The sequence below is a fragment of the Thermothelomyces thermophilus genome, chromosome 3 (genome assembly GCF_000226095.1).
Source record: "Thermothelomyces thermophilus ATCC 42464 chromosome 3, complete sequence".
Lineage (NCBI taxonomy): Eukaryota > Fungi > Ascomycota > Sordariomycetes > Sordariales > Chaetomiaceae > Thermothelomyces > Thermothelomyces thermophilus.
This window is the reverse complement of record NC_016474.1, coordinates 3766222-3780189: the sequence shown is the minus strand read 5'-3', so window position 1 is coordinate 3780189 and position 13968 is coordinate 3766222. Positions and strand designations below refer to the sequence as shown.

General features: G+C 56.1%; 4 protein-coding genes across 4 annotated transcripts; 1 reads left to right on the top strand and 3 right to left on the bottom strand.

Annotated features, from left to right (window-relative positions):
• Window positions 1-1511: 1511 nt before the first annotated feature.
• On the bottom strand, window positions 1512-3589 carry MYCTH_67016 (uncharacterized protein). Its single transcript, XM_003663343.1, has 4 exons — window positions 3056-3589; window positions 2644-2872; window positions 2257-2565; window positions 1512-2208 (listed from the first exon to the last, which is right to left on the bottom strand). The coding sequence occupies exons 1-4, from the start codon at window positions 3157-3159 to the stop codon at window positions 1813-1815; spliced, it is 1038 nt and encodes a 345-aa protein (XP_003663391.1). The 5' UTR covers window positions 3160-3589; the 3' UTR covers window positions 1512-1812.
• On the top strand, window positions 3574-6083 carry MYCTH_2305305 (uncharacterized protein). Its single transcript, XM_003663342.1, has 3 exons — window positions 3574-4091; window positions 4171-4687; window positions 4829-6083. The coding sequence occupies exons 1-3, from the start codon at window positions 3700-3702 to the stop codon at window positions 5717-5719; spliced, it is 1800 nt and encodes a 599-aa protein (XP_003663390.1). The 5' UTR covers window positions 3574-3699; the 3' UTR covers window positions 5720-6083.
• Window positions 6084-6211: 128 nt separating this feature from the next.
• MYCTH_2315354 (uncharacterized protein) lies at window positions 6212-8262 on the bottom strand. The gene is made up of 6 exons (XM_003663341.1): window positions 8024-8262; window positions 7825-7843; window positions 7568-7729; window positions 7415-7504; window positions 7313-7349; window positions 6212-7255 (listed from the first exon to the last, which is right to left on the bottom strand). The coding sequence occupies exons 1-6, from the start codon at window positions 8039-8041 to the stop codon at window positions 6697-6699; spliced, it is 885 nt and encodes a 294-aa protein (XP_003663389.1). The 5' UTR covers window positions 8042-8262; the 3' UTR covers window positions 6212-6696.
• A 1821-nt stretch (window positions 8263-10083) lies between these two features.
• Window positions 10084-11642, bottom strand: MYCTH_101394 (uncharacterized protein; the record flags this gene model as incomplete). The annotated part of the gene is made up of 4 exons (XM_003663340.1): window positions 10084-10409; window positions 10487-11032; window positions 11146-11362; window positions 11502-11642. The coding sequence occupies 4 exons, from the start codon at window positions 11640-11642 to the stop codon at window positions 10084-10086; spliced, it is 1230 nt and encodes a 409-aa protein (XP_003663388.1).
• Window positions 11643-13968: the final 2326 nt, after the last annotated feature.

Here is a 13968-nt window from a genome sequence, read left to right as displayed (position 1 = left end):
GAAGTAGCCAGATTTCCTGCGCATTTGCAATCCTTTAATGGAGCACCGTACATTAGTGTACCAAGAGGCACACTACTATGTATCAGCAGGATGAAAACGAGACTAGATCCGAGACGCTAAACAAGGGGCTGTGGGAATTAATATCCGCGCAGAAGATGCTACCCATGAGCGGCGCCTGTACATGGATGCCTTGACCGATTGCCCTTGATGAGGGGTCTGCTCCCCTCCCGAAGACCACGGGATATGGCAAAGTCCAAGCAAAGCACCACAAACTGTAATATGTATGTACATAATTGCCAAAATGCTATCTTGTTCTAGGAGCCTACTGTGAATTCATTTTCATTGGCGTTCATGCTATCTGGCGGCCGCCGCTGCAGCCGCCGCTGCAAGCAAGCGCTGTTGCTGCTGTCCCACGGATAAACCCTCGCTGCGTGGTTGGTAGCGAGAGCAAGTGATCTACGGTCCGTGCTGGTAAATACATACATACATACAGGGTACTTCGAGCAAACACGACAGCGCAGAACAGTTCAGCGCGTTTAAAATGTGAACGAAAGAAAACGGGCAGGTAACTACCTCTTAAGGATGAGCGCTTGATGCGTCGTAGTTTTCCAAGTCACGGTTCTCCCTTACGCTACAGCAGTCGACATAATCGACGCTTACAGAAGAACTAGGACTACGAAGCACGTGTATGCCGGTTGTATGTACTGGTAGGCTTACCCTGGGCACTCCTCTCTCCCTTTGGCAGGCGGGCAGCTTCGGCCAAACGCAGTCCTGTTCCTACCCGGCATGGAAAGCAAAGCGTGAGTCGCAAGGGATAAAGAGTATCGGAGGAAGGTGGTTGATGAACTCCATGCAAGGTAGGTAAGGTAGGTAGTGTAGGTAGTGTAGGTAGTGCTGGAAACTGACCAGGCGTGTGATGACCTCATCTTGGCCTGTGCCTGCACATCCGACCGCCCGAGGAAAGCGAGTCGTATGGACCACCTTGCACCGTCCCTTCCAGTTGTAACAGCAATCATGGCCGGGAGCTCGGGGGCACCAGTACCACCCAACTAAACCCTTTTGTTCTCCTCGCCTGCGGAATGTCCCATTTGCTACCTTCTACTCTTTGTTGTGACCACCATTACAAACCATCTTTGAGCCGGTGGGAGTTTTGTAAGCCGAGGAGCGAGTCGAACGCGCAGTTCATCTTTTTCTGGAACAAAAAAAAAAAAAAAAAAAAAAAGGCGACGGTGCTGCGACGCATTTAAGCCACGGCTGGGAGCGAGATGACCAAAAATCCTGCTTGCCAGATTTGCGGTCGCTGAGGTTGCACCCATCCCTTCTTGTTCGAGTTGAATACCTGCACTTCGAAAGCCTCTACATCCCCACTCGGCTCTGACAGCTTCGCCCGCCCCCCCAAAACTCAGAGGACCCTGAGAAGCTGTTTCACTAGGATGGTTATCACACGGAACCCGGTTCAGTATCCAGGTCGAACCTGGGTGTGACCAGGAGCTCCTAAAAGACTCGGGTTTGAAGCACGAGGTTCGCTGATTTTGACTTCCGTCTCTGGCCGTTTAGGACCCGCCTTCTCCTGATGATCCAATCAGACAGCACCAATCCTTCTCTATCCTCTGAACTACACTTGAGAAAACAAAAACACCCTTGACCCAAAACCATTCCAGACTCAAACTCCTAAGCTATGCCAAGCAGAGCGCCGTGCTAGGCTCTGTGCAGCAGGAGGATTGTAACCCAGCTATCCAGGCGAGCACGACAACTGCCCCATGAGCCTCCAGACTGCAAGCAGAACTCGAGACTCGCCAGTGGTCCGGCAGTCTAAATGCCCCGATTGAACTCTACCAACCCGCCTTCCCCACCGCGGCCATGGAACTCCTCCTCCAGGCTCTCGGCCTTCAGTCGCTGACGCTGCGGGAAGGCGGCCAGGGCGAGTGGCAGTACGGCATAGCTGGTGACCAGGATCAGGCCCAGGTTGACGGGAAGAGTGTAGCGCGGGTTCTTGCGCAACCAGGCGGTACGCTGCAGGCGTACCAGCACCAGCGGCGGGATCACCATGATGGGTGAACTGTTGAACACGCGGCTGGCCGCCGTCTCGGCGACGGCGATCGTGGCGGCTTTCTTGCTCTTGCCCAAGCTCTTTTCCGCGGCGCCGTCATCGTTGCCTTGAGATTTCTCCGACGTTGTCATGGTTGCTGCCACCACTGGGTTGCCCGTCTGCAGCGCGTCGCCATTTTCGATTGCTTCTTGTGGTTTCGGCCTGACAGGGAATACATCAATACCCGTGCGCATCTCCTCGCTGCGCATGAGGAAGACGTTGAGGGCACCCGCGCTGGCGACCGCGGCGAAGGGCACCAGGCGCGAGAGGATAAGGCGGGTCGAGGGAGAGAGGCTCTTAAGGCGCGGAACAAGGCTGTTGAGACCGACGGCGACGGAGCAGGAAGCGGTGACGGCGAGGAAGTAGGACTGGGCGATCTTGGACCAGGAGAGGGGCGAGGACTTATTCGAATTGGAATAGTTGATGGCAACGTTGAGCGACTGGTTGGCGACTTGCCAGGCTATCGTTCCGCGGTTCTATGCATAGCGGTGGTCGTCAGCGAATGGCGAGAGGTGAGGGAAAGGTAGGAGAGAAAGAGGAGTTTAGAAACGTACTCCAAGACCCGGGGTCAGCATTCCTGCCGTCACGACCAAGTTGGAAAGCACAAAACACGACATGCGAAAGGGCAGGAAGACCGGCTCGCCCGTGTCCGGATGCAGTGTCGAGTCGACAATCTTCTTGGCCCGCCATAGCTCGGGCGTCATGGACGGTATTTGCCCCTGCTTGTACGCGATCAAGGCATTCTTGGCTTGTTCGAGGCCGGCTCTGCCAACGAAGAGGGTCCTGGCAGCGAGAAGGTCAACGAACTGTCCGGGACTTTGAGTTCCTCTTCCAATGGCCTCCATGCGCCCCAGAAACCGACCGGTCTCCTATCCGGCGTTTGCGCAGAGACTGGCGGGGGTACCAAGCAGGAGGATACACACCGGCGCATCTACCCCTCCTCTCACACCCATTGAATGTTCTCACCTCGGATCCGTGATGCCAGCAGTATGTCTGACACGTCCCCAGTACGTGCTGAGGTCGTACTGTGACTCGGGAAGCGGCCGGTTACCGGGAAGGGAGGCAGACATGTTGGTGATGACTATCCTCGTCCTCTGGGATATCGCACACAAGTATAGAACAGAAACAGAGTAAAACAAGCGGGATAGCGAGCGTTAAGGGAAGGGAACGGAAAGGAAGAGCAAAGCGCTTGTGGTCACCTCGCGCCGACGACCCGTTTCTAGCCGCTGACAACCCACTTGCTGCAATGCCCGCCGAGCCTGAAAACGAAGGAAAGCGGTGAACCCATAACTAATCTTCAAAAATCGAGATGGCGGCCCTGAAAACTGACTCCGACGTCGGTGGGTCACAGGGGGGTCTTGATAGCGGATGCGGGGCACTCATGGCCCTGCCGTGAGCCAGAGACAGGGGGCCGCCCGGTTGCCCCGCTTACAGCCGGTCGGAACCTCTGAACCGAAGGCTGGGTAATCCGTAGTGTAGTGTGTGCCGCGTTTCCATTGGGACATCCGATACTCCGATTTTAGAAGGATCCCAATGGAAGCAGTGTCACGCCAGGGTCATTTTGTTCTAATTGATGCACAAGGGCCCTGCTCTGTCTTCCTCCACCACCGATGACGTCGGGCCAGGGGCTGCTGCGGCGGCTACCCTTCTCCGCATCGACGACGCCCTTCCAGGCCTTGGCATACCTGTTGGGCATATCGCTCTTCAGCATCGCGTTTCTCGTCTTCCTCAACAGTAGTGTCTCGTTCGTCATCACCGACCTGATCGGCGTCAAGGATGGCGTCGGCGACATTGTGGGCACCCTCGGCTTCGTCGACGAGGTCGTTGCCCTCGTGGCGTGTCCCATCTGGGGTCTGATCTCGGACCGGCTGGGCGTGCGATACGTCGCGGTGCTCGGATACACCGTCATTGGGCTCTCCCTGTTTCTCTTTGTCCAGGCGCGCAATGTCTATCCGCAGTTGTTGCTGGCCAGGATATTCTTTGCCGTGGGCGCGACCGCAGCGTAAGCATCCTTCCTGGGAGCGAAGAGTATGTATATATATGTATTCAGTGCGCGGTGCTGATGCACGTACGGTCTGTAGAGCAACCATGGTTACTGCCATCCTCCCTTCGTTGACCGACGAGACCGACGCAGCAGCGGGACGAGAGTGCGAGTCATCCATGCCGAGAGATAGATCGAGTGTCGCGCTCTCGGTCGATTCCGAGGCGACCATCACACCCGAACGCTTCCGGAACAGCGGCGACCACCCTCCCTCGGATGAGGAGGAACCGGCCACGGATTCTCAAAGCACGGGCAAGCCATCAGCACTTGCGGGCTATGTTGGGCTCTTCACCGGCTGCGGCGCCCTTGTCGCGCTGTCGTTATTCCTCCCTTTGCCGGCCCGGTTTAGCCACATCGATGGCGTCACTCTCGCGAACGCCGTGAGATACAGTTTCTACGTCGTCGGCCTCGTTGCCGTCATGGTCTCCATTTTCGTCTTCTTTGGTCTACGCGGCCTAAGAGGTGAAGAAGCCAAGGGATTCCGGATGCTGTTCGGCTTGAAACGGTCGGCTGCTCACGGCCCGACCTCCTCCACTAGCTCAACCGCCCTCGGAAATGTAAGACCAAGAGGGAGAGAAGAAGAAAGGAGAAAGAAGAAGAAGAAGAAGAAGAAGAAAAACGATGGCGGGGTCCTTCTCCTTGACCCACACCCTTTCCGAGGAAATCAACTGAACTAACCTCCTTGCCAAAACTGATAGAAGCCGCTCCCCTACCGCCACCTCCTCCTCCGCGCCCTGCACCTCGGCGTCACCGATCCGGACATCACGCTCGGCTATCTCGGAGGCTTCGTCGCGCGCGCCTCGACCGTCGCCATCTCGCTCTTCGTGCCGCTCTACGTCAACACCTACTTCATCGGCCACGGCTTCTGCCGGGGCGCCTCGCCCACCGACCCTTCCCCCGAGCTGAAGAAGGAGTGCCGCCAGGCCTACGTGCTCGCGTCCGTCCTGACCGGCGTCGCCCAGCTCGTGGGCCTGATCTGTGCGCCGCTGTTCGGGTACCTTTCCTCTCGCAGAGGCGCCGCGGAAAGGTTCCACTGGCCTCTTGTGGTCGCGGCCGTGTTTGGCATCCTCGGCTATGTCGCGTTTCCCATGCTGAGGAGCCCGGAATTCAAGGATGTCAAGGGGCGTGGCGGGAGTCCGGTGGTGTTCCTGCTTGCCGCCTTTCTCGGGGTGAGCCAGATTGGAGCGATCGTGTGCAGCTTGGGGTCGTTGGGGAAAGGGGTGTTAAAGGTGGAGGTAGTGAATGTATTGGTACGGCCGGACGGCGATCAGGAGATATTAGTGGAAGCAGCTACGGCTGGCGAAGACGGTGATGCCACTGCGCCGTTGCTGGACAATCCGCCCCCGCCGCCCCGAGACACCGTTTCACGCGTGAGCTTGAAGGGGTCGGTTGCCGGGGTGTATTCGTGGTTTGGGGGCGCCGCTATTCTGCTGCTGACCAAGCTCGGAGGGTACCTCTTCGACTCGTGGTCCACGGGCGCGCCGTTTTATCTGATGGCCATGTTCAATGGCCTGCTGCTGGCGGCGTGTCTCGGTATTGATTTCGCGCGAGCTGTCCGCGCTAGGAGGAGGAGGCTGCTCACACTCTAGCCCCGATGACTGTAGCAGTCAGGTCAGGTCTGGACAGAATGCCGTGTGTTTTAAATTAATACCGTGCAGCGTTACCAGCCGCGTGTTACGCTGTGAGGACCAAAGAGACTCGGGCGACTAACCTTTGCTGATGTATATATAATAAACCGCTTCCTCGGGTCGAGCCCAGTGCCCGAGCGATCATCTCTCACTCTTCGTATCGCAAGGTCTGGATAGTAGGAACAACTAAGCACGAACGCTTTCTACGTCGGTTGCGGACCACGTCGGTGAGGAATGAATCCCTTTCTTCGAGTCCCACGATAGGTCCTTCGGTAGTCTGGATCTTATTGGGTTCAACATCATGGAGAGTCCAAGCTGCTCTACCCCTCCCCTCTTTCCCAACGGCAGCTGTCAACCAACGCTTCCAATGTTGCGCCGTCAATCGGGACCCACGCTCTAGACTAACGGCATGGACGATCGTACCCATCTCTAAACACAAATATGTCGGTGTTGACACTCACAAGCCAGTCGCACACCGGCATTCGAAGCACTGCTTCCTCGGAACTGCCAAGCTCAGAACGGCGGAAGGTGGAAGCTGTAGATCAGCCGGCTTTATCAATACAGTACATGGATACCAGATATGGCCACTGGGGAAGCTCCGCGGCAATCCCTCCTCACCACCTCACCTTCTCCAGCGGCCAACAAAATTGTGAGGAACGCACGCTGAGGCAATTCTGTGAGAAACCCAACGGCCAGCCTTCGTTTGAAGAGAAAAAGAAACTTTCATTGTTTTTTTTTGGGAGAAGTATCGTGAGCCAGTGGTTTAACCTTTCCTGACGCGGTAAGGTATTGCTCCAGAAGACCAGGTGTGATCCGCGGCCAATGCACATGCCGATTCCCGCCAATCCCATATCCTTCATTGCCCCGTTGATTCCGCAATCCCAGGGAACAAGAACAAGTGGCCGGTTCCCGCGGAGTTGTTCAAAGTTTGTGCGAATTTAGTTGCCGCCCAAGCTGGGGAAGGCAGTTTCGTCGTTGGTGTCGATCGGCGCGGCCTCCTGGGCGCGACCACCGCGACCGCCGCGGGGAGCACCACCACGGCCACGGCCACGGCCACCATCGCCACGGGCACCGCCACGGCCGCCACGGCCGCCACGGGGGCGCTCAGGCTCCTTGTAGCGGTTATCGATCTCAATGTACTGCTTGGCCTTGCGCTCACGCTCGCGCTTGGTCTTGCCGCCGGTGCTGGGGACGTAGTCCTCGTTCTCATCCCTCTTGAGGGGAGTGAAATCCTTCCACTTAGAGTCATTGACGCCCTCGTTGGGCTTGCGCACCCGCAGCTCGGCGTCAACCTTCTTCTCTTCGAGCTGGGCGAGGTATTGGTCGTAGGTCATCTGCTTCTCCTCGGGACCCTCCTCCTTGGTTTCGGCCTCGCCACCTTCCTCGTCAGCCTTCTTCTCGGACTCGGCGATTTCGGCGCCGGCCTTCTCATCCTTCAGCTCGGACTCGCCCTCGGCGGCGCCCCAGGACTTCTCAGCCTGCTTTTCAGAGTTGCTGCTGCGGAGACTGTTAACAAGCGGGCGACAAGAACAGAGTCATGAATAGGAAACTTACTGAGGAGCGCTCCTGTAGGGCCGACGATCACCGCGCTCTACACATTCGGCATTAGTTTCGAGTTCGCGACCTTTGGCCGATGTACGAAATATGATGACTGACCACGGAAGCCGCCACGGCGACCGCCACGCTGGGGCGCGTCCGTGGGCTTAGCACGGTTGGACTCCCGTCCAGCGTCGCGATCGCGGAAGACTTCTCTAGCCGTTAGTATACGCCCACAAGGTTGAAGCCTGCGTAATCCGGTGGATGACGAACCAGCCTCGTTACCGCTGACTTTGGCGCCGCCCCGACGGTTGCCGGAGGTGGCCGGGCCCTTGGAAGGCGGGAGGCCATCCGTGTTGCGCTTAACCGTGTGGGTCGAGGTCTTCTCGACGGGCTTCACGAGAGGGCGGGGCTCGTCCTCCTCGATGTCGTTGCCTGCGGAGAAGTGGGTTAGTATGCGGACGTTGATGATCGCGTCGGACCGGGCGTTGAAGCTCGAAGGTTTTCGTCCGGTAGGAGGGAGGACCAACCGAGGAGGTCGTAGAGGTTCTGCGAGCATTGACGGGTCAGTTACTGTGTTCGAGATCGCACTTCCTGAGCTACGAGCAGCTATCCCAAGTCGCTGTGTTTGTGCGATTGGCGTAAGGAAGCAAGGCGCGCGCGCAGATCAACCACAAGGCGAAGGCAGGGAAGCTTGCTTCAGTGAGCAAGGCGGGGAGCAAAACGCACCTTGGTGGCGACAGACATCTTGCCGTTGTGGTTTATCGCCCGTCAAGGCGTGTAGATTGAGAAAACCACAAGCTCTAGATGGGGTAAAATGGAGGGGGGAAATCGGTGGGTGAAACGAGCACCTAGCAGGACAAGCCCTGGTTCAGTGCGCTTGTTTGTTTCCGGTGGTGGTCCACGACGGAATTTTCTGCTTCCTCGCCTAGGTCGTGACAAGCAGCAGAAGAATTGGAGCATCTGCCTTGCTTTGGACCAATTCGCCCGGAGAGGTGCTGCACGGATCGCTTGCTGCCCCACCACAATGCGCAGGCCGATGTTTTTCCTTTTTTGAAATTTCAGTGCGCGGGGTTCTTTTTGTTAGGGCTTCGACTGCCTTGTTGCTTGGGAACCGGCAGAGCGTTGCACCACGGTCATAACAACCGAGCGAGGGGTAGCATCCAGCTTGCTTTGCCTTTTGGTGCGCGCCCGCTGCCTCGCCGCCGCGACATGGTCAAGCAAGAGCAGCAAAAGTGGCTCCGTTGATGTATGTACTGGACTGGACAATCGAAGACACAACGTTGAGTGGAATCCTGAACGATTACCGAATGATCTCTGTTTGTATCGCCCACGAAAACAATGGTGCCCTTTCGTTGACGGGCGTCATCCCATTTGGTAGCTCCGTATCACATAAGCGGTTCATGTTCTCCGCCAACTCTATACATCTCAAAACAGACTGACGTTGATGTTGATTAGGGTCCGAATCTTGAATTGGAAACCAATACCATTGATGTTTGCAGCGTTGTGCCCGTATCAAACTCATGCACGTAATCCAGGACCTCACTACTCTGAAATGACGCAATGTAATCTCTAGGCTCCTGAAATTATACGGACCTAGTTCGGCATCTGACGTTGGAACTTGGCTCTCGTCGTCTGGCCTCGTCGCCTTCTTCAGATGTGGAAATACTACGGCTGTTGTTCTTCTGAAGACAGAGAAAAGGTGTCGGGCGTGAAACCAGCCTACCTCCAGCACCTCGCTAGGTGCGAGATACATGCGTTCAACTATCAAGAGTTCTTCGCTACCGCTTGGTTTCGGAGCTTGGGATTCACGACGGGGTGTGAACTTCTCAAGCAGGGGAGAAGCGTAAAAAAAAAAAAAAAAAAAAAAAAAAAAAAAAAAAAAAACATAAAACATAAAACACCCTCACTTTGACGCGACATTTCCTTAGTAACCGGTAGGAGGGAAGACCAAAGGAGGTGTAGAGCGGAATATATTCTCGACATCCGACCCCTCGTTGCATTTCCTATAGACAAGCCATCCTCCTGACTAGACTTCCAATGACCACCACTAACCGCGGAAGCAGCCTGCTCCCGGGGCAAGCAATCAGTCAGATACCTAGAAGGGCGTCGCCGAAGCCGCCTAGACACGCATTACCGGTCGCTTGCAAGACGGGTGTCGTAAAGTATCGGCCGTCATGATCCGTGTTCATGCTGTCCCACCGTGCAAGAAATCGTTCTTTGGATTATCGCACCTCATCAAACTCCGTGTCCAAAAGCAAAACTTTTTTGTCTCCCCTAAACCGGCTCCCAAGCGCCATACCGGGGGAGCATAGAAAACGCAACTCATATATGCCGCCTAACAAATGGGTATTATGTGCTTCTTATTTTCCGACATCAATCGACGTGGTCGAGACAATAGACCAACGTTCGTGTGTTGCTCGGGCTTCGTCAGTCGAGGATGTACAGGGCTAATTATGTCGTTCTTCTAGCCAAACCAGTATTGCTGCGCGATGTAAAAGTGCCCTTGGGTATCTCGAGTGTTAATGCCGGACGCCGAATCCGCTTATCCCAGGAAACAGGTGAGGCTGCCATGGGGTTGGATATCTGGATCCTCTCCCCTGGCCTTTCACTCAGTTTCCTCTCTCGGGCTGGCTATCCTAGCACACTCCGACATCGAACTGCAGTGTCGGGCTGCAGAACGAGACAATCTGGCTGGCTCCGTAAGAGGAGCATCGATTGCCGGACTGTGTCGGCGCACTTGGGTCATCGACGGAGCATTCTGCTGGCGAATCTGTCGACTCGTTTCTCTATCTCATGTTGCTGGTATCGAACGAGAATTGGGTGGGGAACGCCATGCTTGCGCTCAAACCAAATGGATCGAAATCGTAGTTCGGGTCTAGCAGCTGAGTCATGGAAGGGTACGTCGCATTCTGCGTATGAGCGGCGTTTTCGATCGGTGACTGCCCGGCAAGGGGCTGGTTTCCAGGTGGTCCTGTCGTAACCGGCGACGACAGCGAGAGTGGTTGTGACTCGCCGGTATACGGAGGACCAGGATAAGGACCAGGTCCGCTTGGGGTATCCGGGGTATCGCCAGGATCGTCCATCATATCGGCAGCAGCATCGTATTCTTGCTCTGTATTCGGCGTATTAATACCTCCGCCGACGAGACATTGTTCCAAGAGACGGGCAGGTGAGAGGGGGGAATGGGACGGGCCAACTTGCCGAGCTGCTCGATATGATTCTGGAAGGAGGGTGATGGATAAAATGGAGCCGAAGTCCCGGCGACACCTCCTCGCCCGCTGTTGGTCCCGTGTTGTTGAAGACCGGGGACCTGCATTTGTCGAGGTCCTGGGAGGCCATGAGCAGGGCTAAGGTGAGATGGCCCTGGTTTCATCCCCGTCATGGGCGTCATCGATTGCCGAACCTGTCCATTCACGTGGTCGGAGCCAGCGGGTGACGGGGCGTGCTGGGAACCAAAGGACGCCGTCCCTGTTGGCGAGGCTGAATGAGACGACGGGGTAGGTCGGTTCTTAGGTGACAGGGCCGAAGAATGGGATTGCATCGGGGGCGGCAACGGAGACACGGGGACGCCGGGCTCAATTTTGGGCGCAATGCCCGACGCCGACCTGCGAGCGTGGTGTCTGTTCAACACGGTCCGTTGAATTGGCGGCGGTTGCACCAAGTTCTGAGGCACATGAGTCGGGCCAAGATTTGGGCTTCCGGTTTTGGCGCGAAGTTCGGCCTGCACATCAATGCCTGATAAAAGAATTGTGAGTTAGCAGTGCGCATCGTCAAGGTTTAACATAAACATGCAGGTGCATCCCTTGAACGGGTAAAGCCGGTCGGCTAAGAGGGTGTGAGAATGGTACCTTTTTCAAGAAGGATGCGCTCTAGCAGCGAGTTCTTATAACGCAACATGAGACATTCATCTGCGGCATGGCGGTGAGCAGCCTGAAGGTTGGCCAGGTTCTGCTCGTGAGTTCGGATGGCCTCTTCGAGTTGCTTAATGTACTCCGTCCGACGCTCTCGAAAGGCCGCCTGTGCCTGGCGGTTCCTTTGCTTTCTCTCTTCCGATGTTGCATAGATCTGCCAAGTGCATTAGCATATGCGTGAGCGCTCGGGAATGATATGAGGATGAGATAGGAATCCTTGGGGCAAGCCCACTATGGGGCAGGCCAAGAAGGGGGGGCCACCTGTTCGCGTAACTTTCTTATCATCGACGTACCGGCTTGCGACCCCCTTTTCGTTTAGGTTGTTGATTTTCGGTTTGTTGCTGCGGCGGCGCAGCGGGAACCTCTCCCTCCGGGCTTGACCCCATTGACTCTTCGGTTTCTTCTTTGGGCGGATCTTTTTTGTCGACAGACATTTTATCGGACATATCCTGGATCGTCCGAAGAAGGAAATAGGGAAGAGAGCTTTCTCAAGCCCCTTTTTTTGGATGGGTGGAAGGCGGGCTTTTCTGGGCAGGAGACTTCTAACTTTGGGTGCCAACAGCTATCCTAAGGGCTACCACCACGACTGCGCTACCCAGACGACAGCGGCCGATTGCCTCTGTGCGGGGCAGCAGCAGCGGTGCGATGCGAGTGTCGAAGCACTGCAACCGCCTGAGCTCTGGCTTGCGTAACAAGCACGACGGCAGCGGCTTGCTGCTGTCTCTCCACGCGATCCCAGAAAAAAAAAAAAAAAAAACTCCGAACGCACGCACCGCCTGGGGTGCTTGATCTCAGAACCGGGGGAGCAGTACCAATCAGTGCGTCATCTGGGAAAACAGTTTGCGATTGCGGGATCCGGCAGTCTGGGACCGGGTCTGTGGTCGGCCCCGGCGATAAGGCAAGGCTGGAGGATCGAGGCGCTTTCCCCGGATTCTGTGTGTCAAAACCAGATTGTCGAGTGACTTTTGGGAGGGTCAGAGATAAGCGGAAGGTCGTTGACAGGTCGAGTGTGTGTCAGGGAAAGGAAAAAACGGAGGGTTTTATGTAATGTTAATGCCGCCCTAAGTGGGAGGGGTCCGCAGACCGTCACTAGGCCCGGGGGCTTGCGCAGAGACAAATAGCCCAGGTGCTGCCACCTCCCCCCGGCTCTGTTTCTGGGCTGAGCCAGGCGTCCCCCAGGTCACCTGGATTCCTTTTCCTCGGAGCCAGGTCCTCGCCCAGGAATTGGCGCTTTCCCACCTGCGCCATTTTCCTGCCCGCGGCCTCAGCCCTCCCAAAGGAAGTTAATGTCCGCGACCCAGACGCTACATTATTTTAGGGTCCGGGACTCGTCCGCGCAAATCGCTCTCGTGCCGGCAGCTCGAATGACATTAACTAGTCCGTACATACGGTTCCTCCCGGAACCCCCATGTCTGACTCTCTCACCTTTCGAGATCCGCTTACCGACGTTGTGCGCTCGGCCGATTGTGGCCCGGTCCCCACTTGTTCAAGCCCACTGGGAGCGCGGAGACGGGCAGTGTGACCTGGAGAAGACGCCCACATGTCGTGCAGCGCGAGAAGACAACAGGGCCCGTTCAGTCGACCTGCAGCCTCGAATTTTTTTCGAGTCTATATCCTCCTCTGCTCCTCGAAGGGTGGTGTCGCCGGTCGCAGGATCCAGACTCGAAAAATGCTGATTCGTTGGCTTAGTTGAGGGAAGCACTAACTGGGCTTATTATGCACACCACGTTGCGGTTCCGTTCTCTCGGAAAGTGCAGTACCAGTCGGCTCCCTTCTAGTCGAGTCGATCGACCCCTGGGCATAGCGCACAGCTCCGCTCAAATGAGGGGTAAACCTCCCGAGTTTCATCTCGTGGGCGTTTTTCTTTCGCCAAATGCTGCAAACAGGCCGGAGCCTGGGTTCATTTGGCTATAGACCTGGCCACGATTTGAGAGCGAGGGGCGAGGACCCAGGGTTAGAAGGCGCCACTGGGCGTATGGTCATTCTCGCTTTGTGTGTTGGTTCTGAAAGGAAACTTCGGCCGTGTGTGCATGCAGTCCAATCAATTCAATGCCGCTCCTACCTGCCACATTGTCTTCGGTAGGTGGTAAGTGCGAGTTCGGAGCAAGGGGAGAGGACTGCTTGAGGGCCGAGGTGCTTTGCGGACAGTTCCCCATGTGGCACGCCCGCCAATGGGATGCACATGGCCAATGGCGGTGCGTCAATCGCCTTCAATCCCTTCTGAGGTTGAACCGCATTCCTCTGCACCGCCAGGAGGTGTTGGACACACAACCATTCTCCATACATCGCTTGCCTTGACTTCGCAGCAAAAGGAGCAGATGGAACAACACGCTAAAACCAGAAACCGCCCGACTGAGACGACAGCCGTAGAGCTCCTTCCTCAAACTTTCGGTGGTTGGCTTGGCTTCCCTCGCATCGCTCCAAGTACTAGTACTTAAAGAGCAGGCCATCAACAGGAATGAAGCTGGATGCAAGACACTTGAGCATGGGTGGAAGAATGTGTCCAACAAGCGACGTGTATCGGCTGTATGCGTGATGTACTGAACATACCTCCAGAGCCTTTTGGGGAGGCTCAGCTGCCAGATTGATTAAGCTGCCTTGGTGGGAAAGCTTTTGTCGAGCTGTGAACCCCGCACGGGCAAAGCTTGAAAGTCTCTCTCCAACATAACGACCCGTCTTGCTTCATTCATTTTGCCTGGCATGCCTGGGCCAACACTGTGGGTGGAGATTTTGCGGCCAAAAACACTGTTTTGTCAAAGC

Excerpts from the sequence above, each read along its gene's own strand:
- MYCTH_67016 (XM_003663343.1), bottom strand. The coding sequence starts at position 3,159 with ATGTCTGCCTCCCTTCCCGGTAACCGGCCGCTTCCCGAGTCACAGTAC. Across the intron at positions 2,873-3,055 it reads GCTGGCATCACGGATCCGAG|GACCCTCTTCGTTGGCAGAG; the intron begins GTGAGAACATTC and ends TCTCGCTGCCAG. Across the intron at positions 2,566-2,643 it reads TGCTGACCCCGGGTCTTGGA|AACCGCGGAACGATAGCCTG; the intron begins GTACGTTTCTAA and ends CGCTATGCATAG.
- MYCTH_2305305 (XM_003663342.1), top strand. The coding sequence starts at position 3,700 with ATGACGTCGGGCCAGGGGCTGCTGCGGCGGCTACCCTTCTCCGCATCG. Across the intron at positions 4,092-4,170 it reads GCCGTGGGCGCGACCGCAGC|AGCAACCATGGTTACTGCCA; the intron begins GTAAGCATCCTT and ends TACGGTCTGTAG. Across the intron at positions 4,688-4,828 it reads GCTCAACCGCCCTCGGAAAT|AAGCCGCTCCCCTACCGCCA; the intron begins GTAAGACCAAGA and ends CAAAACTGATAG.
- MYCTH_2315354 (XM_003663341.1), bottom strand. Across the intron at positions 7,350-7,414 it reads TCGCCGTGGCGGCTTCCGTG|AGCGCGGTGATCGTCGGCCC; the intron begins GTCAGTCATCAT and ends CCGAATGTGTAG. Across the intron at positions 7,256-7,312 it reads CCCTACAGGAGCGCTCCTCA|CAGCAACTCTGAAAAGCAGG; the intron begins GTAAGTTTCCTA and ends CAGTCTCCGCAG.